This window comes from Lolium perenne, chromosome 5, assembly GCF_019359855.2.
Source record: "Lolium perenne isolate Kyuss_39 chromosome 5, Kyuss_2.0, whole genome shotgun sequence".
Classification (NCBI taxonomy): Eukaryota; Viridiplantae; Streptophyta; class Magnoliopsida; order Poales; family Poaceae; genus Lolium; species Lolium perenne.
Window position 1 is genome coordinate 223205541 of NC_067248.2, and position 26613 is coordinate 223232153.

The following is a 26613-nucleotide window of genomic DNA, read 5'->3' on the forward strand; positions in this document are numbered from 1 at the left end:
ACTACGGCAACAAATCTGTGACAGCAAGTAGCGGATATACATGGGGCGGAGGCGCGGAGCTATTTCGCCGGATTCCACGATCAAAAAGCCCAAGCCCCCCACGTCGATCACTTCTAGCTGGAGATCAGCATTGAAGGCGTTGTACAGATCACCGGCCACCCGTCACACGCGTCGCCCAGCCCAAGAACCGACGCCCGCCTCACATGCATGCACTGCCATGCAGGTACACGTATCCTGCGACGTGGCAGCTCGGTGGACAGCACCACCATGCTCAAAATGGTTTATAAAATGGCAAGCTCGTCTCCGGCCAGGCCATCACACTTGACTCCATCCATCGGCATCGAGTTGACGATACAGTTCAGACTTCAGAGTGAGCCACAGCCAAAAACACAGTTATAGCAAGCTAGCTAGTGAGGAGAGATGGCGCATTTCCAGGGTCAGCAGCACGGCCACCCAACCACCCGCCTCGACGAGTACGGCAACCCCGTGACGGCCGGTTACGGCGAGGGTCTGGGTCATCTCCAGGGCCAGCAGCACGGCCATGCAACCACCGGCCGTCTCGACGAGTACGGCAACCCCGTGACGGCCGGCCACGGCGAGGGCCTGGGTCATCTCCAGGGCCAGCAGCATGGCCATCAAACCACCGGCCGCCTCGATGAGTACGGTAACCCTGTGATGGCGGGCCACGGTACAACCGGCACAGGTGCCCACGGTGCTGGGCAGGCTGGGTACGGTTCTACCGGCACTGGCAGCTACGACACCGCCGGCCACGGCCGCCAGGTGGGGTACGGTGCCACTGGCACGGGCACCCACGACGCTGGGGGCTATGGAGGATCTGGCCAGGCAGCTGGGTACGGCGCCACCGGCACTGGGATTCACGACGCCGGCGGTTTGGGCACGGGGCGTAGGGCTGGGCACGACGCCGGCGGTTTTGGAACCACGGAGCACACAGCCGGGTATGGCGCTACCGGCACCCATGGCACAGGCCAGACGACTGGGTACGGCACCGGCGAGGGTACCGGAATCACGGGCACCCATGGCACGGGCCACACAACTGGGTACGGCACCGGCACTGGCCATGGCACCGGAATCACGGGGACCCATGGCACAGGCCACACTGCTGGGTACGGCACCGGCACCGGAATCACCGGGACCCATGGCACAGGGCAAACGGCTGGCTACGGCACGGGCACGGGCACCGGAATCACCGGGACCCATGGCACAGGCCACACTGCTGGCTACGGCACCGGCACGGGCACCGGAATCACCGGGACCCATGGCACAGGCCACACTGCTGGCACCGGCACCGGAATCACCGGGACCCATGGCACGGGGCACACGGCTGGGTATGGCGCCACCGGCACCGGAATTACCGGAACTCATGGCGCCGTTGGCACCCACCCTCATGGTGGGCTAGCCGAGCACAAGACCAGCGGCACCGGCGGCATCCTCCACCGCTCTGGCAGCTCCAGCTCGGTACATAATTAACGATTCTCTGCTTTCTAGCTACGTATGTGTACAATACTTGTTTTTCTTGTGTATTTACCTGTTTTCTCTCATCAACTGTGCAGTCGTCGTCGTCTGAAGACGACGGGATGGGCGGCAGGAGGAAGAAAGGCATGAAGGAGAAGATCAAGGAGAAGATGCCCGGCGGTCACAAGGACCAGACTACAGCTACCGGTGGCTACGGGCCGGGGTACACGGGGACCACTGGCACCGGTGGGACTCACGGGTACACCGAGGGAACACACGAGAAGAAGGGCGTCATGGAGAAGATCAAGGAGAAGCTCCCTGGTGGCCACAAGGACGACCACCCGCACACAACGGCGACCGGCGGCTATGGAGCTGCTACCACTACTGGCACCACCGGGACGTACGGCACGACTGAGGGGACGCACGAGAAGAAGGGCATGATGGAGAAGATTAAGGAGAAGCTCCCCGGCGGCCACCACTGAGCATGTCCCGTCCTGGTTCCCGAGAAACGAAGAATAATAAAGGCGAGCGAAGAACTCTCTCTGCTGTGTGCAAGAGCATGAGTATTAAGCTGTCTTGTACGTTTCTCTTTTAGTTTTCTTTTTCCTGTGTGATCGATGTTGTAATGTTTGAGACATGGTTTCGTTTCTTTTGTAGAACATGCATATGTTTCTGTGGTTGGTTTGTACTTCTATTTTCTTATTAAGACAAGGACTTCAGTCACTTCACACGCCGTCGAGCCAGACTTCTCAGCACAAAAACAAATTATAGAATCATCCTACGGTTATGTACAGTACAAATTCAGACGATTGCAGTGACTATTCGTTGTTCTTCAGCTTTTACTTATCTATCTGTGTTGGCATGTACAATGATATTACTACTTATCGCGGCCTCTGAATTGCTGAGTTGGAAGTAGGGGAGAGACAGGAGAAAAGTGTCCGCAAATCCCCTTTGCCTCATAGGTAGATGCACCCACTGCTAAAAAGAAATCAAATATTTAAAAAATCTGACAAAAATATTTAGGTTTACATCCGGACATAGAGCACACAAAATATCGCGAAAATATCGCAAAAAGTGACATTTCTGTGACTTCTGTAAGAAAGACAATTACAGAAAGACAATGTTAGGTGCTCCTACGTAACTTCTCACAGGATTTTCTTTCTTCTTTTCCACAATCCATAATTTGTTTCTCACAAATATGATGTGTGAACATAGTATATCTGGATGTACCCCAGATTTTTTTTTTTATTTTTTTTTAAATATTTAAAATGTTTTTTATAATAGGTATATTTGGATCTATGAGCCAAAACACCATATCCAAAAAATGTCTCCTTTTTAAGTAAGTGATCACCTCATAGCAGAAAGGATATAAAATATTTTCCTCCATTATTTGAAATGTCCTATTTGTAAAAGAAGTTCGAGACTTTATCGGCACTTCTCTATAAATAAAAAAATTCTCAAATTTCACACAAGAATTCTCTATAAATGGAATGAAATTTCTCAAATTCACACAAGAGATCATCCTCAACAAGGCATTTTGGGCCCTTGTTATGTTAGATGTTTATGGATATGATTGGAAGGTGAGTGGCTCTAGATAGAGCTCGATGAGTTCATCTTGATCTAACACTTAGCTCACTCGGTGACTCTAAATAATATGATTGTGTAATATATGTTACATATTAAAATAAAATAGAATATTTTTTTATTTTATATTATGTGGACGGTTTTTTCTTCCTTCTATGATAAATTTATATTATTGATGTTTCAATTGAAAGAATATTCTGATAATTTGATTTTCCTATAGTGTGATCGGATTAAAAAAATCTTAAGATGTAGGATTTCTCGTTGTTTTAGTGAAGAAAGTTCTTTAGATTTTCATTGTTGTGATGAGCTTGAAACTGGCTAGTCTGCTAAAATAAACTTAAAGTTAGTTTGGGATCGACTCAAGATCACTATAAGCTAAATATTAACAAATTTTCAAATCTCGACCGTTAACTTTGCTCGCTATATACTCACTTAAATTTGAATATAAGCTGAGCTAAGTTAATCCAACTCGCTTTAACTGACTCATTCACATTCCTATTTTTAGACACGTATTTTCAAGTTTTTTTTTATCATGTCATAATTCAAGAAGCATGCATCCCATAATTTTAGAAGATAACATGAAGAGATAATTCATTGTATAAGAACGAAGAAGATACTTGCAGAACTGGCATGCCGGTGGAAGACTCGGGGACCGGTGCGCTATGAGCATTTGGGCCAAGGTCAACCAATAATTTTGATCTAAAGCATAGCTTGGGAGAGATGGGGATGTGCTCTATGGTTTATAGTGGATAGTGTAGTGATGCGAGATCTAGGTCAACCAACAACTTTTGATATAAATCGCAACTGGAAAGATATGGGGATGGAGTCTATGGTTCATAGTGGACAATGTAGTAGTGCGAGATTTAGGTTTCATAGAGAGGGGAGTGCTGCGAGATCTAGGGTTAGCTTAATGGAGAGAGGGAAGTGGGGCGACGTTGTTAGAAAGCAAGTGTTCTGTGTAATATATATAGGAGTGTTGTGACATCTTAGATATGCTAGGACTTTTGTTGCGGTAGCTAGTGCATCATTTTAATAAAACATGTGAACTAGTTTTTTCACAAAAAATGGTGTGACTTTAAATTTTCATTTATTTTATATTAAACTAAATAGGATAGGAGGGTATCCTAAATTCCTAATGAGTATAAATTTCACAAAAAATGGTGTGACCCAAATCTCTACCCAGGCTGTCCTCGAGGACCTACTCTGCGACTTCTTCAGCAGTCGCCACGGCGCCCGTGTGCACGCCCACCGTTCATCACACAACAGCTCAAGGGAGCCGTGCACGTCACCTTCACGGTTAAACAGCCGGTCAACGCCGATGCTGCAAGTCAACGGGTTCGTCATGGATACTTATGTTTACACAACGTGGTGGAAACTTCTTTTTTGTCCTAACACCTATTCATTTCCTGGCCTTTTTATTTTTCATTTCTCATACGTAGCTGATTTTCATAATGCATTGCACTATAGTTTTTTCCTCGGCATCAATGGGTTCAGGGAACGAACGGATGTTAACATGGCATACCAGATTTTCCACCCAAAGTATGATCATGGGAATCATGAAGACTGGTATTTGAACTTTAGGGATTCTACAAGTGGATAAACTGTAATTTTGACAAAAATTTAGGGATTTTGCAAGTGGATAAAATGTGGAACTTACATATGCATTCACTGCAACATGGGTGAAAAATATCAATTTAGTAACATTTGTTTCCAGAGTTGCTCCTAGTTAACACACTTCTGGGCATGCAAATCTTAACAAGATGATCTTCAGTACCCTGAGAAGTTCACTTTGTGATACAAAATAGCAAGTTCAAAGTATGGTGCATATGCGTGAAAATTATTGCATCATAATACATGCCCAGGATACTATTAAGCTTCAGTAGTTTCCACGCGTTTCCCTCCTCCGAATCAAAATTATAATTCCAAGATGCAGGGAGCAAAAAACAATGATTTTAGAGTTGCTACAGTGAATTAGAAGAATTAACTACAGGTTTAGCCACTTAGGAGGCTTCCCTACCCCCGCATTTTATAACATCAAAAGGCAAAGAACATCAAGAGGAGTGAACAACAACGGTGTTAGGATAGGACAGTGAAGAAACCTATGGTTTGGACTTTGTATATGTATACGTCGTATACAGTGGCAGCAGTGGATATCCTGTGTGTCCACTTAGAGCTCGAGAAGTCGCAATGCAACAAACACAGGCGATGACAAAATTGCCTAGTTATTACACACTACCATCCACACTTCTCTTGGCAGGATTCCAAATAGATCTTAATATACTCCGCTAGTGTCTATATTAAATTCAAAATGGTTATTGTGATTTACATCCTTCAGTGGATTCGATGACAACAATAATAGCACCTAGACGGTCTCTAAAGTTGTTTTCAAAATGTATGTAGCATTGCCTGAGCTTATGTAGACTAAGTGTTCTATGTCCCTTTCTGAACATTCTTTGATCATATCACCATGATTTGTCCTACTTTGGCATGGCCAAGGTTTGAAATAGTCGAGTCCAATAATACAAAGCAGATTCACATGTCATATCTATAAATACATGTGTATATGGTACTAACATGACCTGCTCAGGCCATATTGTATTTCATTTTAGCGACCACAAACCATATGCTGTTTCATTTGATCACCAAGAGTGGCTGAAATGGGCTCACAGAGCTGCAGCTCTTGCTCTGTCAAAGCAATTTTCAGCAGAATAAAGATCAGATGCCTTGAAGGGAAGAAACCAGGTTATGAGACCAAAACAGTCAAGAAGGAAGAAGTCAGGCAAGACACTCTTCAAGACATTCTGAGCTCTCCGCAGAGCTTTGAGGCAGACGAAACTGGGGCACCATCGTCTCGAAGGCAATCGCCAAAGGTCCGCCCGCTTAACCTGGATTGCTCTTATGAGAACAACACCCCTGATGTCCGGGATGGCTTCTCCATCGATAGAATGTCCATGAGAAGCCAAAACGCCAGAAGAGTCAGCTTCAGATCTCCAGAAGAGTCCGACATATTCATCATTCCAGCACGCAAAGATCCTGATGGTTACTCCTCCACTGATGATGAATCCCCAGAGTGTGGAAGTGAAGAAGTTATTGGTTCAAGGGGAACTCGTTGTGTTATAACCAGATACTGATAGGCTTGCTATCTCGTGTAATGTCCAAACTAGCAGGCTGGAAGAGAATGGGCTCACGAAGAACAAGCTCATTGCTCAGGCTATTTCTTCAGAGAAGGTACTTATGGTACTGCATCAACAGAAGTATGTGCCTGGATAGATGGTTTCCCAAGGAATATAAAACTTGCCACTTCAAGGCTTAATATATTTCCCGCGGGAATCTATGTACTTTTATGTTTCCTGCCCACCAGCTTTCAATTGTATTTTTCCACCATGCTGTTCTGTAGTGGAGAATATCCAAGGAAAGGTTATGTACTGTACAGAATATACTACTATGTATGCAAGTACAGAAGTACTTCTCTTATCAAAATAGTCATTAAGCTGTACAAGGTTTATTTTCTAAGACTACGAGCAAAAGATGAGAGGCAAACATATATGACCTCATAAAACAGCCATATCTTTAAGGTATCTTCTACAACAAAACGGTAGTTCCTAATGTGAACATGCATTCAGTGAATCAGGACGAGAAACACCAGGTATTCAGTGCTCTACTTCTATACGATTAGCTATATTCAGATTTGAAGCTTATGAGAACAACTCCCCTGATGTCCACGATGGTTTCTCCATCGATAGAATGTCCATGAGGAGCCAAAACGCCAGAAGGGTCAGCTTCAGGTCTCCTGAGGAGTCTGATGGTTACTCCTCCACTGATGATGAATCCCCAGAGTGTGTAAGTGAAGAAGGCATTGGTTCAAGGAGAACTCGTTGTGTTATAACCAGATACTGATAGGTCTGCTATCAGATGCAATATCGAAACTAGCAGGCTGCAAGAAAAGGGGCTTACAAAGAACAAGCTCATTGCTCAGGCTATTTCTTCAGAGAAGATACTTATTGTACTACAGTAATAGAAGTATGTGCCTGTATAGATGGTTTACCAAGGATATAAAATTCACTTTAAGGCTTAGTATATTTCTTATGGTACTACAGTTATAGAATTATGTGCCTGTATCGATGGTTTACCAAGGAATATAAAATTGTCACTTTAAGACTTAGTATATTTCATGCAGGAGTATATGTACTTGTGTCGTGTGTTTCCTTCCTTCCCGTTTTCAAAGTACTATATTTTTTCACCTTGCTGTTCTGTACTGGAGAATATCCAGCAAAAGGTTATGTACTATACACAATAATACTACTACATATGCAAGCACATAAGTACTCTCTTCAAAATAGTCATTAAGCTGTACAAGGTTTATTTTCTAAGACTAAGGGAAAAAGATAAGAGACGGACATATATAACTTCATAAAACAGCTATATCTTTAAGATATGTTCTACAACAAAATGGTAGTAGTTCCTAATGTGAACATACATTCAGTGAATCAGGACGAGAAACACCAGGTCTTCAGTGTTCTACTTCTATACAATTAGCTATATTCAGATTTAAAGCCTTCTGTCAGAGCAACAATCTTCGAAAGTAACTTTGGTTGTAGCCTGTTAACTGCTTGTCGAATATCCTACAGAATGATAGTTTTGGTCAGATAACTTGGTTTTGGAAACGGTTTGATAGTTCATTGGCTGCATACCTCAAGACTATATCGATTTGAGAAATGGGTGAGTATGATTGTCTCGTTTCTGAACCATTGGGAATGCTCCATTATCTATGCACCACAAAATGGAGGGAAATTAGTGACTGATAGTACAGTATACACAACTTTCTCCTCTACTCAGTAGAATTGTCCTAAAGATCATTAGTGTGGCTAGGGAGTGTCAGTATGGGTTACCTCAGACAGATGCATGTGGCCATGCTCTCGAGCATGATCAACATCGACTTGGTCATCTAGGAAGGTCGCCTGCCAAATTATCAAAAGGTGTTAGTACCAAATGATGGAAGTAGTGGAGGAAGTTAAGATTGCCTTTGGCAGTAAAAGGGAAGTGACACTGCAAAGATGTTTCCAGGGAAACAAAAATTCTATAAACAGGAATACTGAAGTCAATACCTCAGTTATAAGAACCTTTGCTCTCAGGGCATCGGCATTCCGTGGATCAAGAATAAAATCGGATGTTGTATCTCCGGTAAAGGCCACTTCTGGGTACAGTATGGTATCTGTGACCTAATAAAACATACAGTGAATTACAACATAAGAAGCACTTCTTGTAGAGAGTACAACAAAATCTTACCTCAGAGCCTGATTCCTTTAATTTCACTATTTGACTTCCCTTCAAGTGAGCATATTGTTTCTTCAACTTTCTTCGAACAGAGTATATGACATAACCCTTCGTAATATTCAGAACGAAAAAAAGGGATTATAAGCATTAACTATGGTTCAGTAACTGCACCATGAGTAAGTCTATTATTTAACTGGTTTAAGGAGCAGTACCTGGCTGGGTACAGTATGGTGAGTCTGAAATGGTCTGGCAACAAGGTCATTGCGTATTTCATATGTCTCCCCTGAAAGAAATCGTTGCACTATAAGAAGTGACCAAGGAGAAAAGCGAAAAGACAATGGTGGCATAATCTCCATACCCAGATCAAGAGCAACTAATTCAACTTCCAGGTCAATTCGACTCATTCTACGATGGATCTGAAGCATCTCCTCAACATCATCCTTTATGCACGGAGGTACAAATACAGTTGGAGGCTTCAAATTGTAGAGGCCACGGGTTGCTATATACATTGGAAGACCACCCTGAACAATTACAAATTTAACTGATTTGTTAGTGACCTTTTTCTAGTGCAAGTGGACGTGAATGTGGATACACAAGAATTGTCACTATTTTTGTTGATAAAGATAAATATATGTAACACTGGCACTAGGGCATCTGGGACACTGAATATCAAACGACGGAACATTGAACCTTAATTTGCAGCAGAGCAATAAGAGGGCATAATTTAGAAGCTACTGCTGACCCTCCTAAATGCAAGTGATAGTAGAAAGATTACATGAGTTACCTAATCATTTCACATTGTTACTTAAATGCACCGCACGGTACATCTTTTTAGATAAACATTATCGTTACAATGCTGTTTCTACACACAATTTAAGGGCTCCACCTCACAATGACGCATCCAAGCTTATCTAGAGACGCACAACCAAACCAATTAACCAACGAGGTGCAGAACAGAGACGAGGCGAATCAGAGAAGGCATCCGGAGCTCACGATGTGGTCGAGGTGGGCGTGGGTGATGAAGAGGTTGTCGTGGCGCACGGCGAAGAGCGGGCCGCGGCCGATGTCGAAGGCGACGTTGAGGGACGGCACCGTGACGCAGGTCTCGTGCCCGCCCACCGAGATCCCCTCCACGCCGTACCCCTCCGCCTCCACGCCCTTGCGCTGCACCTGGGCGCGCGCGCGCCGGTACTCCTCCTCGTCCGTGAGCTTCCGGTCCAGCACCGACAGCAGCCCGCTCCCTCCGCCGGCCCCGCCGGCGTCGGTGGAGGCGGCCGCCTTCTTCGCGGCGAGCGTCTGGAATCGGGAGTCCGGGCCGGAGGCTGGGGAGAGGAGGCGGCGGTGGCCGAGGCGGAGCGGGGGGAGGGAGAAGATGGAGGCGGTGGCCGCCATTTCGGCGTCTGGATGCAGGTGGAGACGAACGGTGGCGACGGCGTTGGGGGTTCTGGGTTTTTGCTGTGCTCGGTCGAGGATAACGAAGACGTTTTTCGAGCCGGAGCCCCTGCATTATTGCGATATTATCGATCCCACGGCGTAGGCAGTAGCTACTGATTTTAGAAGGTGATTCATGCAAAAATACGAGAGAGAAAGAAGTAAGATGGGGAACCTGAGACTTTTTGAAAACAAAATCTAACATTTCCTCATGATTTTCAAAATATGTACAGTATTTGAACACTGAAATTCCAACAACAGAACACTAGCAGAGGTTGGACCTAAAGTCGAATCAAAGAGTCTAAATATCAAAAAGTATTGCATTGGATAACTATTAGCAAGTCAAAGAACCTTAAAACTGCATCGAGCCAAGAACCGATGCATGGAAAATAACATTGACTGAGCAAACCACAGCAAACTGCTGACTGATGCCATTATGATAACAAAAACGAAGTAAAATTCAGAACGTAGCAACAGCCACGTTTACAAAGTATAATTCATGTTCATCTGGAAGAACAGCAGGTACATCATAAAATCGCAAATCTGCCAATTCTCCAATATAAACCTGGTGGTAGAGCAAATAAGACCAGCTGTCATCATATGTTAAGATTCGTGGAAGTATATATTTACAAGTTACAACTGCGGTTACTTGCAGACTTCCTTTCGAGGGATGGCTATTTACAGGTTACAACTGATACGGTATACAATACAACGAAATAACAGTGCTACATAGTGGTGACTGGCACACCTTCGCTGAGTGATCTTACAAACTGCTTTACTCTAAATGTCTTCATTGGTTCGACAAAGGCAACATCAGAGCTAACAATAATTCTTGACTCGGAAATGAGGATATATGCATCTTTGATGAGGAAGCCCTTGATGATAGGCAGTGGGAAACCTTGTCCGAGATACGAGTTCACATAGGGTACAAACAATTTTTTCAGGACGATCTGCATCACTCTCTGACAGTGTAACAGGATTAGCATCAGATCAGACATTCAGAAGGAAACAAAAGATGTTGATAATAGGTAATATTACGTATAATCAAACATATGTGCAGCTACATTAGTAACCATCGGTGTTTCTTCTGACATCAGGTTTAATACCTTGGTGAAGAAGGCATTTTCAATTATAAAATGGCTATTCTTTGATTAGTTAGCACCATATGTTCTTCTTCAGTAGAAGACCAGATATCTTCCTAAACATGAGGTGGCAAATTCCCAGCTCATCTCATTCCTATCATCTGGGTTATGAATTTCCCGTGCTGAATTTTACTAAAGGGTGCATTTGCATGCAGGTTTAAGGCCCTACCATGAGGAGACAAAAAAACTGGAACAACTGAAAGACAAGAAAAGCACATATAATAGAGGCCAAATTACCTGCACTATACTAGTATGGAGTTTGCCAATGTCGCTCCACTTCAAGTCGAATGAGAAATAATCCAATTCAACTTTCCCAACAAGATTATTCCCGGAAACACTTGCACCTCCAGAAACAGCAACTGACTGCAGAAGCATGTAGTAAGGACGACGATAATAGATTAAACAAGATGATACTGAGACATCACTTGTAAATTGTTGTATGAAATGTTGAAATATCAAATAGCATAGTTTAATTTTGGTTTCTTGAAGCTCTCATTGGGTAGGAGTTAAATATTGAGCCTGAAGCAACACAAAGAAAAGGTCTAAAAAGGAGTTCTTGAAGCTCTCATTGGGTAGGAGTTCTAAAAAAAAGGAGTTTGGGTTTCTTGAAGCTCTCATTGGGTGGAGTTCAATAGATTAAAGGAGTATCACATATTATATTTTAGTTTTAGTTTCCGTTTCTTGAAGCTCTCATTACGTAGGAGTTTAAATATTGAAAGCCTGAAGCAACACAAAGAAAAACGCCCATTTTATACTATCAGATGATGCATATGTGTTGTCATTTCAGTTCAAAAGATTATGTTCTATGAACTGAACATCTTTCGCTGAAGCACACAAAATCAGTGAAGATAAAAAACTCACCAGTGATATGCATGCAACTGGAACTATTTCACCAGAATCCAAAACGTTAACTATGACATCTAAGTCGACTGTGGCATCAACTCCACCCACATTAATCCTCACGGAGGGAGGTGATACAGCAGAAATATTCAATAGCATATCTTCGTTTGGATATTTACGGTACAACTTAGGAATCAAAAGCCTCCAGCTAGCAGTGTTCAAAAGAAACTGATCAGGAACCTTGTCCACTATGTGTTGTAGTGAACCAGCCTGCATGATCGAAGTATCATTTCAATCAGAATACACTACTTAATGCTTAGTATAGTACAGTTGGAACATCGAAAACATTGTCTAAAAAATCAAAACATCTAGGTTTGAGTTAGCAATTTTGCACTGACAGTGACATACTGAATAAACATATTCTTCTTTTGAAAGAAAGATTTGTTTTTACCATGATAACAAATGTTGCCCTCTGGATTAAACCTAATGAATGATACTCCCGCTAGTCTTCAAAGAGATGACTTTTGGACATTGACATGGTCTCCAAAACATAACTTTGAACATTAATTTCCACAACAATATAAAATCTAATACAACTGTTATAGGATGAAAGTATATTTCAAGACAATCTGTACATATGATTTGACAATCTGGTAAAAAAATGGTAGAAGTTTTTAAATATTAACCAAAATTATCTGTGGACTGGAGAGTATTATACCTTGAAGTAAAGAGCTGACACAGAGTTGAAAACTTCTTCATCCAATGAAATCCATAGCATGTTTGAAGAGCTGCCAAGAGGCTGTGCATATTTGGTATCACCAAAATGCATGGGTTTTGAAAGAGCAGTTTTATCAGATGGAATAAATAGCCCATCTATATCAAACTGAACGGAGGAACTTTTGAAGAGCGGATCATTAACAAATGTCACATTCACAGTAGCGACTTTATCAACATAAATCTCCTTTGGAATACTTTCCAGGAACAAGTCAAGCTTCGACGCACCCTCTGTTATTTTGTTCGTAATTGCATTTTCCACTGATGATCGGATATGATTGCTAAAACCATCTATGAAGCTACAAACAATAAGAAGGAAAATCAATTTATGCGGGTTAAATGGCATTGATTACTAAAATAGTAAATTTCGTTTAACAGAAGCCGCCTAGTGCACTTCAGAGTTCAGAAACATATCGTAATATACAAACACAGAAATTTCTCCATAAACTATGATACCCTGTCATGAAAAAAGTTAAGTTTATATATTTCACATAACTTCTGAAATGTAAAATTAATTTATAGCTAATATAGGAAAAACCATTTTGCTGTGCTATTCAGAGGAATTGATTAAGTATTTACATATGGAGAACTGTGAACCACGTACACTTGATAGAACCAAGATGATCCACCATTCAGAGTTATGTCCAAGTCTTTCATATAGCAGCCACACTCCGTGACGAACAGCTTGAGCGATCCATTTTCACTCTTCATCCCCATGGAAACCCCAACATCCATTCCTTCAACCTTAGTGAAAAGGATTCATGAATATTCCTTGTACCTTTTTCCATATAAAAGTCAAGGGTGTGTACTACTAAAAGTGAACATGTAACATATGTGTAGCTATCACATATGCAAGCACCATACTGGATAAAGCGAAGATTTAACAACATGGAAAGAACACTTCTAAGAAAAAAAAAATCGAGAATTTCCAATGAATCTGTAACCGTTTGCAAAAAAGGCGTGTAACATGAATCCATTTAACTGGCTGCTTGTGCATGCTTTCAATGTAAATATTTTAAGAAAAATAATTATGATACTCCTCCCCTTGTCGAAATGAACAACCAGCTTATCATCACATCGCAATGTGAAAGAGGATTTCTGACCATGCTTCACTTACGGCACATGTGGCAAATCTAAGTTACCGAAATGCTGTTTGCTTGTTTTCTTCTTTCAAGGTGTTTAGCAACATCTAATTTCTACGGTTAAGTAAAACAACCATGCTGCTACCAATAGGTAGCTAAAATATCAGTATTCTGTCAAATAATTTTGTACATAGGTACCCATGCACTGAAGAGATGAAACTTCTTTATAACCTATGTATATATGTCTCGTGCAGAACATGTTGATAAGTATGATTAAGTTCCGAGTTAATTATTTGACGAGTATGAATTCCTTAGTTAACTAATTTCACCTTTTTCTTGATGAGAATGCAATTAATTTTACTTCTTATCATTAACACTTCAATCATTAACCTCCCAGGAACAGCACAACCAATCTAGTGACTGAAGCCCGTGAGATGAGATGTACCTGAACCGAAGCGTTCCCACTGTCAGAGATGGTGACGAACCAGGAGTCGTACGAGTAGCTCCACTCCATGGTGAGGTTGACGCTGGAGAAGGAGGCGGCCACGACGACCCCGGTGTCCCCGGCGGCGACGGTGGAGTCGGCGACGGCCAGGCCTTGTAGCACGATGTGGGAGGCGACCATGTGGACGGTGCCGATGAGCGGGATGTATACGGACTGCGCGATGTCGGGGACGCTCAGCTGCGCGAGGGTCTCCGTGGCTCGCGGCACGAGCAGGTCCTTGGCGAAGTCGAGGCCCGACTGGGAGATGACGGCGGAGATGTGCGGCGAGGCGGCGGCGGGGGAGGGAGCGGAGAACAGGAGGGCGTGGAGAAGGAGGAGGAGGAGGAGCGGACGGGCTCCCATGGCGGCGAGGGGGCTAGTGTTCGCCGTCGTCGTCGTGGTGGCGGCGGATGTGGGTTGTTCCGGTGGCGTCAGGGGGAAGAAGACATGCGCGGTGGAGGGGAAGCTTGCGAGCTCGCGATGGCTTTGACCGACCGTCTGCTCATAGACTGCAAGTGTTGACGTGGCGGAAACTACTGTACTCCTTTCCGTACCTGATAAGAGCAAGTCTAGGCCCCGTATTCACTCGATCCCTATCTGACGTGTGAAGGACCTGTAAACGGTTCCTTCAAAAAAAAAAAGACCTGTAAACGGTTTTTACGGGTTGAAAATGCGTTTCAAATATCATGTATATTTTCAACCCGCAAAATATTCAAAGGTTGAAAATACGGGCTCTGATATTTCGGATGTGTTTTCGCCTTTTCGGCCCTTAAAAGTAGGGTTTTAGACAGATTTTCATACCAAATCACAAACAATAATCATCATAATTATTACAACGGTTTTGCTATGTCTCAATCAACTGAGATTTTCTTAAGTCGAAGTTACTTACAAAAATGTGCTTTGAGTTGCACTTTTCTGTTAAAAAACTGCAATTGCACTTTTCTGACAGAAATGTGCAACTCAGCCGAGTTGCACTTTTCTTTGAACTGTAGTTGCACTTTTCTGAGTTGACTGAGACTTAAGAAAATCTCAGTTAACTGAGACATAGGCACACCCTTATTACAATAATGGTTTTTACGAGTGACAACAATTGTTCGAATCGATTAATCAAACAAATAACAAATGTTTCACCACAAACGATTGTCTCGAACAATTCTACGCATTCGATATCTTCTACGGAAGAGGCGGGGAGGATATGTTGGTACCTGGACGAAATAATCTTGCATCAAGATTTCTTGGCCGAGCGCGCGGTTCCGCGGGATGCACATGCGCCCCATCGTCGACCCCCTCCTCTGATCCAGCAGCTTGGCGGGGTCCTCGAGCTCTTTCAAGCCAAGGATGGTCATCATCATCTCTGTGTCGTCCTCGTGGAGCAGGTTGTCGAGGTCCAAATCATCTGAATCCGAGGATGACCAATCGGTCGACGAATCGACCAAATCATCCATAGTCGCATCCGAGCTCATCTACCACCGTGAAAAATAGATCAAGATCGAAGCTCGCACCGGCGAAAACAAAGAGGGAAAGGTCGAAGAACTCGCCGCGGTGGAGGTGCGGCGGATGTGCGCCGAGGTGCGGCGGGGGTGTGGCGGGCGTCGGGGAACACTGGGGCGGCTCGACGACGGTGCAGGCGGCCGGATTCGTGAAGGGCGGCGCGACGGCGGAAGGAAGTGGCGGCGGTGCGCGGGCGGAAAGAGTGAGGGATCCTGAAATTTCAGCGCGCCCTAAAGGAACAAAATGGCCGGGTCGCGATTCAGTCTTGGCCGCCAACCAGCACACCTACGGGTTCTCGAGCGGACCCGGGGCGGAACTGGGAAATTTTAATATGAGTCGAGCGATTTAAAAGGCCTGATAAACACCGCAAAAGCGCTGAAACCCGTATTCCAATGGTTATTATACAGTTTTGGGCGTTTTACGGTCCCTGCTAGACTTACTCTAAATTCACTTTATCTCGACAAGACGGGAAAACATGCTCTCTGCTAGTAATTGTTGTTTGCATGTTCCAAAATTATGGAGTTGTTAAAATTGAACGAGAAAAAATGTGAGTAAAAGAAGGCAACTCGTACCTAATGGTAAAAATGTCTTGTTTTATCGTATTATCACTAAAAGGTTATCTCTTAGCTAAGATAAGGTAAACCTCTTTTTTACCTATCCCTCAACTTACTAATTATCCTAGGTGAGATTGCTAAAATAAAACAAGTATAGACTCCAATGGTTGAAAATTCTTTTGTGTCGGCTCCACGATTTGCACCTAGAGTTGGAAAATCAAATCCACATGTTTCATTTGTCTTTGACATACACTACCCTCCTACCAAATCCAACCAGATATCTATTTTACCGACCGCTGGTACTACTATAATGTGCCCCCCTCCCCCCCCCCCCCCTCACACACACAGCGGACTTTCCACCGTGTGTATGCATTTCGGTCTATAGGCTCGCAGCGACTATCATTCTCCCAGGCTCAGTCTCGTGGCGTGACAAGCGTGTGGATTACCAGTGATTGTCCGATCTAGAGTCCTAGATTTGTCTTTGTTTGGTGTAGGTGTTCTTCGGCGAATTTGTTCACCGGAGTGGTCGATGTTGTTACGGGTTTGGTCTTCTGGCTTGTTGTTCAGCCAGAAGCTAGTGAAGATACCTACCCACTTCTTCCTGGTCTAATCCGGCCTGGTTGTCAAGTCCAGATTGTCACTCTTCTTCGAGACGTCGATCGGATCCTCATACCGCTATTGTAGGCATCTTCTAGATGACTACTTCTAGTTGTGTGTCAATAAAGTTACCCTAGCTCCGAGGTTCTAAGATCCATAGGTTGCACCAAACTTTGTTCATGACGTGTCGGCGACAAATGCAAGAAGAAGATGTTGTCCATTTGCCCGCATGTGTTGGTTTGTGCCGAAGGGTGGTCTTGTGAAGTCGAATAACTTTAATATATGGCCTACTCATGAAATAAAGTATTTAGTGAATACGGAATGTAATCATTTATGATGGCATGATCTATATACATCTCACCTTATTTTTTCCCCTATTTCTTGGAGGGATTTTCCCTTCATTATTTAAATCTCGTCTTATTTTTATTTAAGAGAAAAACACCATCTCACCTTGCACTGCAAAGAGAGGAAGTATGTGCCAACTTATGTAGGATCTCATTTTGTATAGGACCTGTGAGATCAAGTTTTTTGAATAGACAAAATATGTTTAAATATTCAAGAAATTGATAACAAACATGTATATAACAAACATCTATATATGCAACCTCTAAAAATCGAAGCTTCAAGTTCGACCTACACTTGGAGAAAAAATTAGTGTGAATAGTGTGAAATCCACCTAAAGCTGACACTATTCACAATAGAGTTTATCTTTTTTGTTTCTCTATCAGTAAATGGACTTTTGAGCTGATTTTTTTTTTGAAGTTGTAGATACGCCCGTAGGTACGATGTATACAAGTTTCAATCTTTTTTTGCAATTTCTCCAATAAATAAATTTTATGAGCTGATTCTATTGTCTCACCTAATGAACAAGTCTTCCAGTAAGAAGTAGCGTGTGGCAAGCTCCCTCAAAAAAAAGTTTGCTCGTTCTCGCTGACTAGACGTCTAGACCCATGAGCCGACGAGCCGAGCCGAGCCGAGCCGGGTCCAAGTGTCCAACTCCAGCACCAGCTGTTCAACCCGCCCATCCCGCACGCTTTCCCCTCCTCCACGCTTTTACCCTACCCGCCTCCTCCCCCACCCACTGATCCATTCTAGAACCTTCCAGAAGCGAACGCGAGAGCCCGGTTGGGCATGGCGATGGCGACGCACACGGGGGTCGCCGCCTCCAAGGTCCTCATCCTCGTCGGCGCAGGTCGGTCTTAATCCCCTCCCCTCCCCTCCCCTCCCCGCCCTAATATAAGCGATTTTTGCGTCGAAATTCGATTCGGCTGCTGATTTCGATCCTGAAATGGTGATTTGGCGTCGCCGCAGGCCTGACGGGATCGATCGTGCTGCGGAATGGTCGCTTGTCCGATGTGTTGTCGGAGCTCCAGGTCCGTGGATTTTTTCAGCTCGTGCCTCGTTAATTTTCTCGCTTTATTCACCATCAGGGGATAAAATCCCACATGCTTAGGTTAATAGGATGCCGCTGCCCTTTCTGATTGGCGCATGATGAATAATTTGTACCCTCTTAAGTTCGTGGTGTACTTGGATTTTACAATTAGAATTAGATGCAGGACGACACAGGGCGAAAGTATATTTTGATACCGAATCTTACAATTGTTTCCGCTTTGTCACACTCATGTATGTATGAAATGTATGGCATAAAGATTTTGATGATCTCATTTTCCGCATAACAAGTGAATGCACAAACGGGCCCTCCAAATCATCCATATTTGCAAAAAAAAAAAAAAAAAATCATCCAACTTACTATTGCCCACCCATTTCATAGTGTCTGCCACACATGTGCAAACGGTTTAGATCTTTTCTTCTTCATCCTGTAGTAAGTTATGTTGACCTTCAAAGACTTAAGAGGAACATTTCGTGTTTTTCTCTTCTCAGGAGCTCATGAAGGGCGTGAATCAGGGAGAAGGTCCGGGCGCCCTTGATATGGCCCTTATCCAAGCTCAGGTATGCAACTGTTTATACTTACATCTTAGCATCAGCAGTTACATAGAAATCATACAATGTCCTTCACTTTCAGTAACTAACTTGTACTTTTTTTTGTGTATTCTGTGTGCTGGTATTTGTTGCTAGATTCGAAATTTAGCCCAAGAAGTCAGAGATTTGACTCTATCAAAGCCCATTACCATTTTGAGTGGCAAATCTGACTCTGGTGGTACGTACCTGTCTGACCATCCCCTCTCTGTGTTTTATCTTTTGCTGTCTTGGCAAGCTATGCAAAACAACTTAATCATACTCCAAATAAAAATTCCATTACAGATTTACTTGTATTATCCAAGAACGGTCGAAAAATTCAGACAGACAGTTACTTAAGACTGTACTCTTATATCTATAACTTAAAGGAGGCTGTATTGATGTTTTCTGTAGAACTCATGAAGTATGTGCATCCACAATCTGATAATGAATGATTAATGAGTTTGACGTTCTTCAAAGCTTACAATTTAGAACAAGTAGACTGGTTTATGAAACAATACTGCTGCTATTGTTTTGATACAACGTCTATGAGCCTACAACAAGAGCTTTCTATCCCCATGCATTTTATTGCATTTACTTCTTGTATCATTTCTTTACCGGCATGTTCATTTCTCTTCAGGCAGTTTATCATCCTACATACTGCCAGCTGCTGCAGTTGGAGCATTAGGTTATTGCTATATGTGGTGTAAGGTAAGATAGATATACGCACAAAAATGTGTTTTAAGTCACAAATTCTCTATTTGCGATTCTTTTCACCAAGGGTCATGATATTTTACCTGGTTTTCTTCTCCACAAGTGTTCCTCTTACAACATTTATATACATCAGTAACTGTCTAACTGAAGAGAAAATAGGACTTTCTTTTTCATTTGTTGTTGTTATTTTCTTTTCTGCGTTGTTTCTTGCATATATCTGAAATCTCTTGGGAAGCATGCTTTTTCTACGTGGATCCAACTACACAGATAACTGGTGCATCTCCATACTGTCAAGAGTTTTAAATTGACTGGTGCATTGTTTCCCATGGCCACTAGGGTTTATGTCAAATCCTCAGATAATTTTTATGTTAATGATGGCTCCGAGTTGTTTTTTAATACTGTATGAAACTTGCTATGCAGAGACATACATAAAGTATGTGTGTAAATTTAATCTATCATGCTTTTAGTTTCTTATATGTTAATATCCTTATACAGGGATGGTCCCTCTCAGATGTCATGTTTGTCACTAAACGCAATATGGCCAGTGCTGTTGACAGCATGTCAAAGCAATTGGAGCAAGTTTCATCAGCACTAGCAGTATGTTTTAGACAATATTGTTTCAGTTCAGTATTATCTTCCCTTTAATATCTACTGACTAGAGACTGTGGGATTCGATTAAATTCAGGCAACAAAAAGACATCTAACTAAGCGCCTCGAGAATTTGGATGGCAAAATGGATGAGCAAGTGGAGATGTCCAAACATATCCGGACTGAGGTTTGTTGCTTTGGATGATGTTAGTCCTTAGCAGTGACATGATGACATATTGTATGATTCACACATGGGACTCAATAATTTTGTTTTCTACACATGGGATTCCATAATGATTCACTAATTTACATCAGCAAAACTAAATTGTTTTCTACGAGTGGGCGATTCAGTCATACAGTAGTTCGTCTGGAAAAACGTGTCAGGATTTTTGTTTAGAACACGTGTCATCACATAAGAACATAGAAGTAGTTGTTGCTTACTTGTGATCATTCTTTGCTGGGAATGTTCATGATCAAGAGGGGCTCAAAACCAGGAACTGTGCACTACACAATTTAGTAAGCACAACTCTGTAAAAAGAATGTAGGGCATCCCAAGTACTTTTTTCTCCATATACCAGTAGGATATAATCACGGAGCAAAAAGTACGAACAACACTAGCACAAGCATAAGCAAGGTGACCCTCTTTGTAATTAATAGTCTTTGTAGACCGATCGTTTTTATATATAGCTTTTTGGTAAGCTATTGCTAGTGTTTGACTTGCATGCATGGAGCAGATATAGTTTAGGACTTTTTTGTTCTTCACTTTCTTCTGTAAGAGCGCCAAACACATACTCAGTTTTTTTTGTTCTTCCCAACATTACAATGGCTGTTTTGGTAATTTTCTTCGTATGTACTCAATGTTGTACACTTGTGATGCTATTATGCTATGAAAATTCAGTTTTCTTCTCAGTTCAATAAATTCATGTAGTTCTGTTCAATGTTCACAGGTCATTGATGTTAAAACCGACCTATCTCAAATTGGCTTTGACGTTGAAGCAATTCAACAGATGGTAGCCGGATTGGTGAGTTTGAGTGTCCTGGAACCATTGTGCATAAGCCTTTGTCCAAGACCATATTATTGTTCTGACATTGTTTATTTACCATTGTCAGGAAGAGAAGATCGAGTTGCTTGACAATAAACAGGTGACTAAACGTACTCATGACTTCATGAGTGTCAATGACTTATGGAACTTCCTGAAATTCTGTTTGTTCTAACCACTTATGTTTAATGACAGGATGCGGCTAATGCTGGTATATGGTACCTTTGCCGAATGGCAGGAGGTATCAAAGAGGGATTAAACACCAAGTTTTTCCAGGTAAGCTGATCATTTGTACATGGTTATGATTGTGTGCAGTGTCCTTTTTAAGGCGTATTTGTTAAGAGATCTCATCATGTAGATTTGACTATCGTGTCATGATTATCGATGTTATCGAGATGGTTTAGCTATCTTTCTGATGATCCATATCTGTTCTTCATTCCACAGGAAGCTGATGAAAAACTCAAGCTCTTAGACGTGGCTCAAACTGAAAAGAAGTCGGTGAAGGTAAATGACCCTTTCCTCAGATACTTGCCCTCCTACCCAGGTGATCTCAATTTTTGAGCAATGCATATTATAGGGTCTTGAGCTATTTCTGGAGAGCAGCACCAAGGAAGTGAAGGCAATCGACTCCAAGCCTAACACCATTGCACAGAACGATGCCAAGAAACCCATGAAAACGTTTGATGTGCCCCTTAAGAGTGCTGCGGTGCACAGATCAAACAGGGTCTTGTTTCGGAAGGAAGGCCTTGCGTTGTGATCAACGCTTGCCTCATCGCTTGCTCTGTACATTGCATTCTTGATTGCTTTGTTTGATAGAAAATATAGAAGAATAAACCTGCATCCGGAGTGATGATTTTCCAGGATAGACAGGTGTGGGGTTTTTATCTGTCGAAAAGCAACTTGTATCTTTTTTATTTGTATTTTGATTCAGTTACATGTTTTGATTTGATATTGTTCACTTGTAAACAAAGTGAGGGAAAATAAATAAATCTAATACGTTTTGCTTTCCTGTTGAATTGGGTGGAGAGCTTGCCGGCAGCATTCTTTCATTTTTCTTGATACGGTATGTGCATGTATGAATTTCATCTGGCACAGCATGGAGTAATAATAGGTGTGCAGCCGTTAACGAAGTATCTAGTTTACCACTAAAAAATATTGAATTTTCGAGATATAACATTAACATATCGTGCATGTACCAAACTGTACAAATCCATGTCAAAAAATCGACTAAAACATGAGCATCGTGTACCGTTTGTTTGCTTCAGAGTTGATACTGTTCATAGCTTAATTTTGGGTTGTTTCTTCTGTTGTGTGTCGTGTGAGTCGAATTTAGATCGTGCCAGTGATAGATGTTCAGCGGATATCATCTCGGTGAACTTCTTCTGAACCAAAGATACCAACTCCAAAGCCCTCTGAAACTCTGAAGAAAGAAGTTCTCGCGACCCGTTGCCATGGAGGTGGCGTCGGGAAAGGACGGGCGAACCAGAGTGGATTCTGAATGCACCTCGCAGCTGGTAATCTCTGCTCGAGCACTCTGCCCTGGAGTCCTGCACAGACGACTTTGCCTCTAGGAATGAGCCGCTCTCTGCCCGTGCGCCCGCCGACTGTCCCCCCGGCGGCCAGTGAATCCTCCCGCATCGGCCGGCGACCCCTCCCGGCACCGGCAGCGCGGTGAGCTTCTCGATTCCATTTTCCGCCTTCTTTTTGTTCCGCATTCTGAATCCTAGGTTTTGATTTGGCGCAATGTAAACCCTAGTTCTCAGAGATAGATTTAGGGGAGTTCTCAATAAAAGAAAAGAGATGGATTTGGGGTGAAATAGAGCCATAGCGGTGTGTTGAGGAGAAGAGGCACTATGTACCTGATACCATTGTCATACTGCATTGCATATGTGATCATGTGTCATTTTCGTTTTTTTTTTTCTTCTGGAAAATCCATTTTCCTAGTATGGAGTAATCTATTTTGCGGATTTTTGTGAGATTAAAGAATGAGAGAGAAATATGAGAACAGCTTAGCTCCAAGGGAGCCCCCAGCACACGCCCTTCTATGGTGAGCTGGTCTTCGGTGGGGAAAGCAAGCAAGGGCGGAGTTCCATTTCCATTGAATAGCGAGCCAAGTTATTTCATTCTGTAAAAAGTTCCTGTATGGGGAAATCATGGAGATAGTCATCAACTCTAGAGCATTTGCGAATAGGATCATCTACTCTAGTGCATTTTATGAAGGTCAACAAACATGAGACAGTTCATAAACTTTGACTCAATTGTTCCTGTAGTTCAACATAGCTAGTCAGCACAAGCTCAGATTACAAATTGTGTGAACCGAGTAAAGTTCTGGTGGCTAGCATGCCCGTTGTGCGTGCCACCCCACCATGGTTTGATGCAACCGTGGCCACAATTCTGGATGTCCCATCTTCTTCATCAAATATGCCGAGGGGCTTATCTCACCTGGCTCTTCACTTTCTTTTTCAAATTACAAACCATGTGCCATGTACATCAGAGTTCCCCGGTATACACATTTAGTAAAATTTACATATGAAATATTGTGTTCACGCTTATATAAGTATGTAACAAATAGTAGTGAAACAAATTCTTAAGCACAGTTCACAATTTGCCGGTATCAGGCCAGTAGCTCATGGGAGAAACCTCTGCACCTTCTGGAAGGATATTTATTCTTCGCAGCGTCTAAGATAGGAGCAAAGTTAAATTACTCCAGCCCCCTATTTTTCATGCATGCCAGCTTGTTACCTGTCATCCTTTCTGCAGGAGGGACATATCAGAGTAGTTTATTCATAACTCATAAGTGTTCAAGATAGCATGTTAAATGTTGAAACTGAATAGTCTGTCTTCCAGTGAACTATAGATGTTACTTTTGAGGGTTTTCATTGTCAGGTGAAAACTGCAATATGAGTGGATTCCATGACAATGTTCTACCAGCTGACAATGGAAAGATAGCACAATGTGTACTTACGGGATCTGTACATGCTCAAAATCCTCCTCACTTGACCTGATGATGACCTCGCGTCCTGCCCTATGGAGTAGGTAGCATTGTACTTGATCCAACTCGGGCATCGCTATCACTTTCACCTTCTTAAGTTCCTTCAGTTGCTGCAATCCTTGTGGAAGTGCCTTCAGCTTGGTGCACTTGCAGAGAGTTAGTATTCTGAGCTTCGGCATTGCACCATCCTCCAATATCCACTCCTCGATATCTAGATCGTGGAGTACCAAATTGTAGAGATCTGGAAATCCACCAGAAGGGCAGGTCATGGTTGCACCAGTATAGGACTTGACCCCTATTTCTAACACATTCAGGAACGTTAGCCAGCTCCCAAGTGTTGGCATGGGGTCTTCATCATTCAGCAAATTAGGACAGCTAATTTTTAGCCGTCTCAGGTTGCGCGGGAGGAGAAACAGATCAGGAAGTTGTAGGTCGTTGGGCACACCAAACCTGTCCTCACATGCCCCAACCATTTCCAACTGTTTGATAATCTGGTAGTGCTTCCCAAAACACTGGGACGGATTTCCTTCCATTCTACCAATCACTGCTTCCCATTGCTTTGGCATGCTGGACGACAGGAATATGAAAAGACATTTCAGGTTGCTTTGCATGGTGATGTTCTGCATGGACCATGACTCAACTTTGTAGATATGGACATACTTCAATGTCAAAATGCTCAAGAGAGAAATAGGAAGTGCTTCCATTGTGGCATCTCTCGCATCAAAAGTATGCAGGTTTGCGAGATTACTAACAGAAGCAGGAAGTACATATGTGCCACCTTTCAAGCCAAGATACCTCAGATGTACCATATGGCCGATCTCTCTAGGAAGATGCCATCTTGCTCTCATGCCATCAAAGTAGAGCACCCTCAAGTAATGTAATCCCTTAGAAGGGAAGACTTTCCATTCTAATCGAGCTGCATTGTGGATCAGCAAGGTGTGCAGATTTGGTATTACAACACCAACTCTTACGCAAACAGAGTCATGGAGAACCACTCTGTAAGCTCTCATTTCATCAGAATATGAGGTATCCACTTCATTGCTGGAACTGCAGTCTTTAAAGAACCCTTCTCTTCGAGCTCGCCCAATTCCCCAGTCACGCAACACATCATGCACTTTTATGGTCTTGATGCACTTGGAGCTCCTCTTTTCAATTAGGATCATACAGCGCTGTGCCAGTTCTTCCACATAACTGATTGCTGTTTCTTCAAGGGAGCATCCACGAACATTTGGTATAAAACCCTCTGAAATCCATAACTTTGTAAGTAGGCCAACCGGGACTGCATAGTCTTCCGGGAATGATGTGATGTACAAAAAGCATGCCTTCAGATTACTTGACAGATCATAGTAACTTAGGTCCAGTATGGCTCTGATGTCACCTTCATTCTTCATTGCATCCCAATTTATGCTAGTAACCATTCTTTTCCACTCGGTAATTTTGAGGTTCTTTGAAAGGAAGCCTCCTATCACTACAATTGCAAGAGGCAATCCATTACACTTGAACGCAAGTGTCTTGCCTAATTCTCTGAAGCTATCCAGATCATTTCTTCCATCGGCAGCATAGTAAGGGAATGCCTTCCTGTTGAACAACTCGATACTTTCCTCGTTGTTGAGGAGCTTTACCTCATGGATTATTTTTCTTGTATTGGGATGATTGGAAATTGCTGAATTGCGAGTTGTTATAACTATTCTGCTTCCATTTTTTACATTTGGAAAGGTGGCTTGGATAATATCCCAATCTTCTTTTCTCCATACGTCATCTAAAACTACAAGGTATCTTTTATCCTTTAGAAAACTGGATATCTTCTTTATAATTTCTATCTCTTTCATTTCTCCTATTTCTTCGAAATCTTGAGTACCCATGGCCCCTTTAGCGATATCCTTTAGTGCACCATAGGCTGTAAATTGCTGTGAGATACATATCCATACAGACGAGTTGAAATGTTTTTTTGAGACGAGATTGTAGACCTTCTTGGCAATGGTTGATTTTCCTGCTCCTCCTGGACCAACAAGTGAGATGACGGTGAGATCCTTATTCTCCAAGTCAAGCAGTTGATCCTTGATTTGGTCAATTTGACTATCAAAGCCAATGACATCGACCTCATCCTCGAAGTCAGGAAGTGTCAGCCTCCTAGCGCGCAAACTTTCGTTCTCATCCATACTATACCTCGTCTCATTCAGGCTAGTACTAACAATGCTATATTTTGTGAAATCTTGGAAGATTGTACGCACTCTTGCCATAACTTTATCAATCCTTTTTCCTATAATGTACAGATGCATCCAGTGGAAGGGGTACTGAGCACCCTTTGATATGGCACCCATGAAGGACCGTTTTCTGTTGCTCTCCCTCGCCAAGATATTCGCCATGTCAATTATGATCTCAACCCTGTAAGCTACATCCCTGACCTCGGACACCAGGTGGTTCACCATTTCGCCTCTCTCCATCCTCGTATCGGTATCTCTGAGGAAGCACTGCATGCGCTTGAGCTCGGACTTGAGGGCCTCCACCTTGCCAGGAACCTCGCTCAGAGAAGAAGCCTCCTGAATCACAGTGGCTCCTACCCTGTGCAACACTGTGGCAACTGCTTGCTCGGCCAT

General features: G+C 42.9%; 5 protein-coding genes across 5 annotated transcripts; 2 read left to right on the forward strand and 3 right to left on the reverse strand.

The window, feature by feature from the left end:
• The first annotated feature begins 320 nt into the window (after positions 1-320).
• LOC127302045 (uncharacterized) lies at positions 321-2201 on the forward strand. Its single transcript, XM_051332387.2, has 2 exons — positions 321-1476; positions 1572-2201. The coding sequence occupies exons 1-2, from the start codon at positions 421-423 to the stop codon at positions 1953-1955; spliced, it is 1440 nt and encodes a 479-aa protein (XP_051188347.1). The 5' UTR covers positions 321-420; the 3' UTR covers positions 1956-2201.
• A 5165-nt stretch (positions 2202-7366) lies between these two features.
• On the reverse strand, positions 7367-9787 carry LOC127302046 (tRNase Z TRZ2, chloroplastic). Its single transcript, XM_051332388.1, has 8 exons — positions 9325-9787; positions 8690-8852; positions 8544-8614; positions 8344-8439; positions 8163-8276; positions 7947-8015; positions 7749-7823; positions 7367-7679 (listed from the first exon to the last, which is right to left on the reverse strand). Exons 1-8 carry the CDS (start codon positions 9721-9723, stop codon positions 7590-7592), a joined length of 1077 nt encoding a protein of 358 aa, XP_051188348.1. The 5' UTR covers positions 9724-9787; the 3' UTR covers positions 7367-7589.
• Positions 9788-10292: 505 nt separating this feature from the next.
• LOC127302047 (putative BPI/LBP family protein At1g04970) lies at positions 10293-14614 on the reverse strand. The gene is made up of 6 exons (XM_051332390.2): positions 14046-14614; positions 13123-13262; positions 12463-12817; positions 11766-12014; positions 11142-11267; positions 10293-10724 (listed from the first exon to the last, which is right to left on the reverse strand). The coding sequence occupies exons 1-6, from the start codon at positions 14445-14447 to the stop codon at positions 10488-10490; spliced, it is 1509 nt and encodes a 502-aa protein (XP_051188350.1). The 5' UTR covers positions 14448-14614; the 3' UTR covers positions 10293-10487.
• Positions 14615-17734: 3120 nt separating this feature from the next.
• On the forward strand, positions 17735-22033 carry LOC127302048 (uncharacterized). Its single transcript, XM_051332391.2, has 12 exons — positions 17735-17918; positions 18038-18099; positions 18608-18676; positions 18803-18884; positions 19323-19393; positions 19892-19993; positions 20082-20171; positions 20932-21006; positions 21095-21127; positions 21220-21300; positions 21469-21528; positions 21602-22033. The coding sequence occupies exons 1-12, from the start codon at positions 17858-17860 to the stop codon at positions 21779-21781; spliced, it is 966 nt and encodes a 321-aa protein (XP_051188351.1). The 5' UTR covers positions 17735-17857; the 3' UTR covers positions 21782-22033.
• Positions 22034-23432: 1399 nt separating this feature from the next.
• On the reverse strand, positions 23433-26613 carry LOC127302049 (probable disease resistance protein RXW24L). The gene is made up of 2 exons (XM_051332393.2): positions 23990-26613; positions 23433-23778 (listed from the first exon to the last, which is right to left on the reverse strand). The coding sequence occupies exons 1-2, from the start codon at positions 26611-26613 to the stop codon at positions 23763-23765; spliced, it is 2640 nt and encodes an 879-aa protein (XP_051188353.1). The 3' UTR covers positions 23433-23762.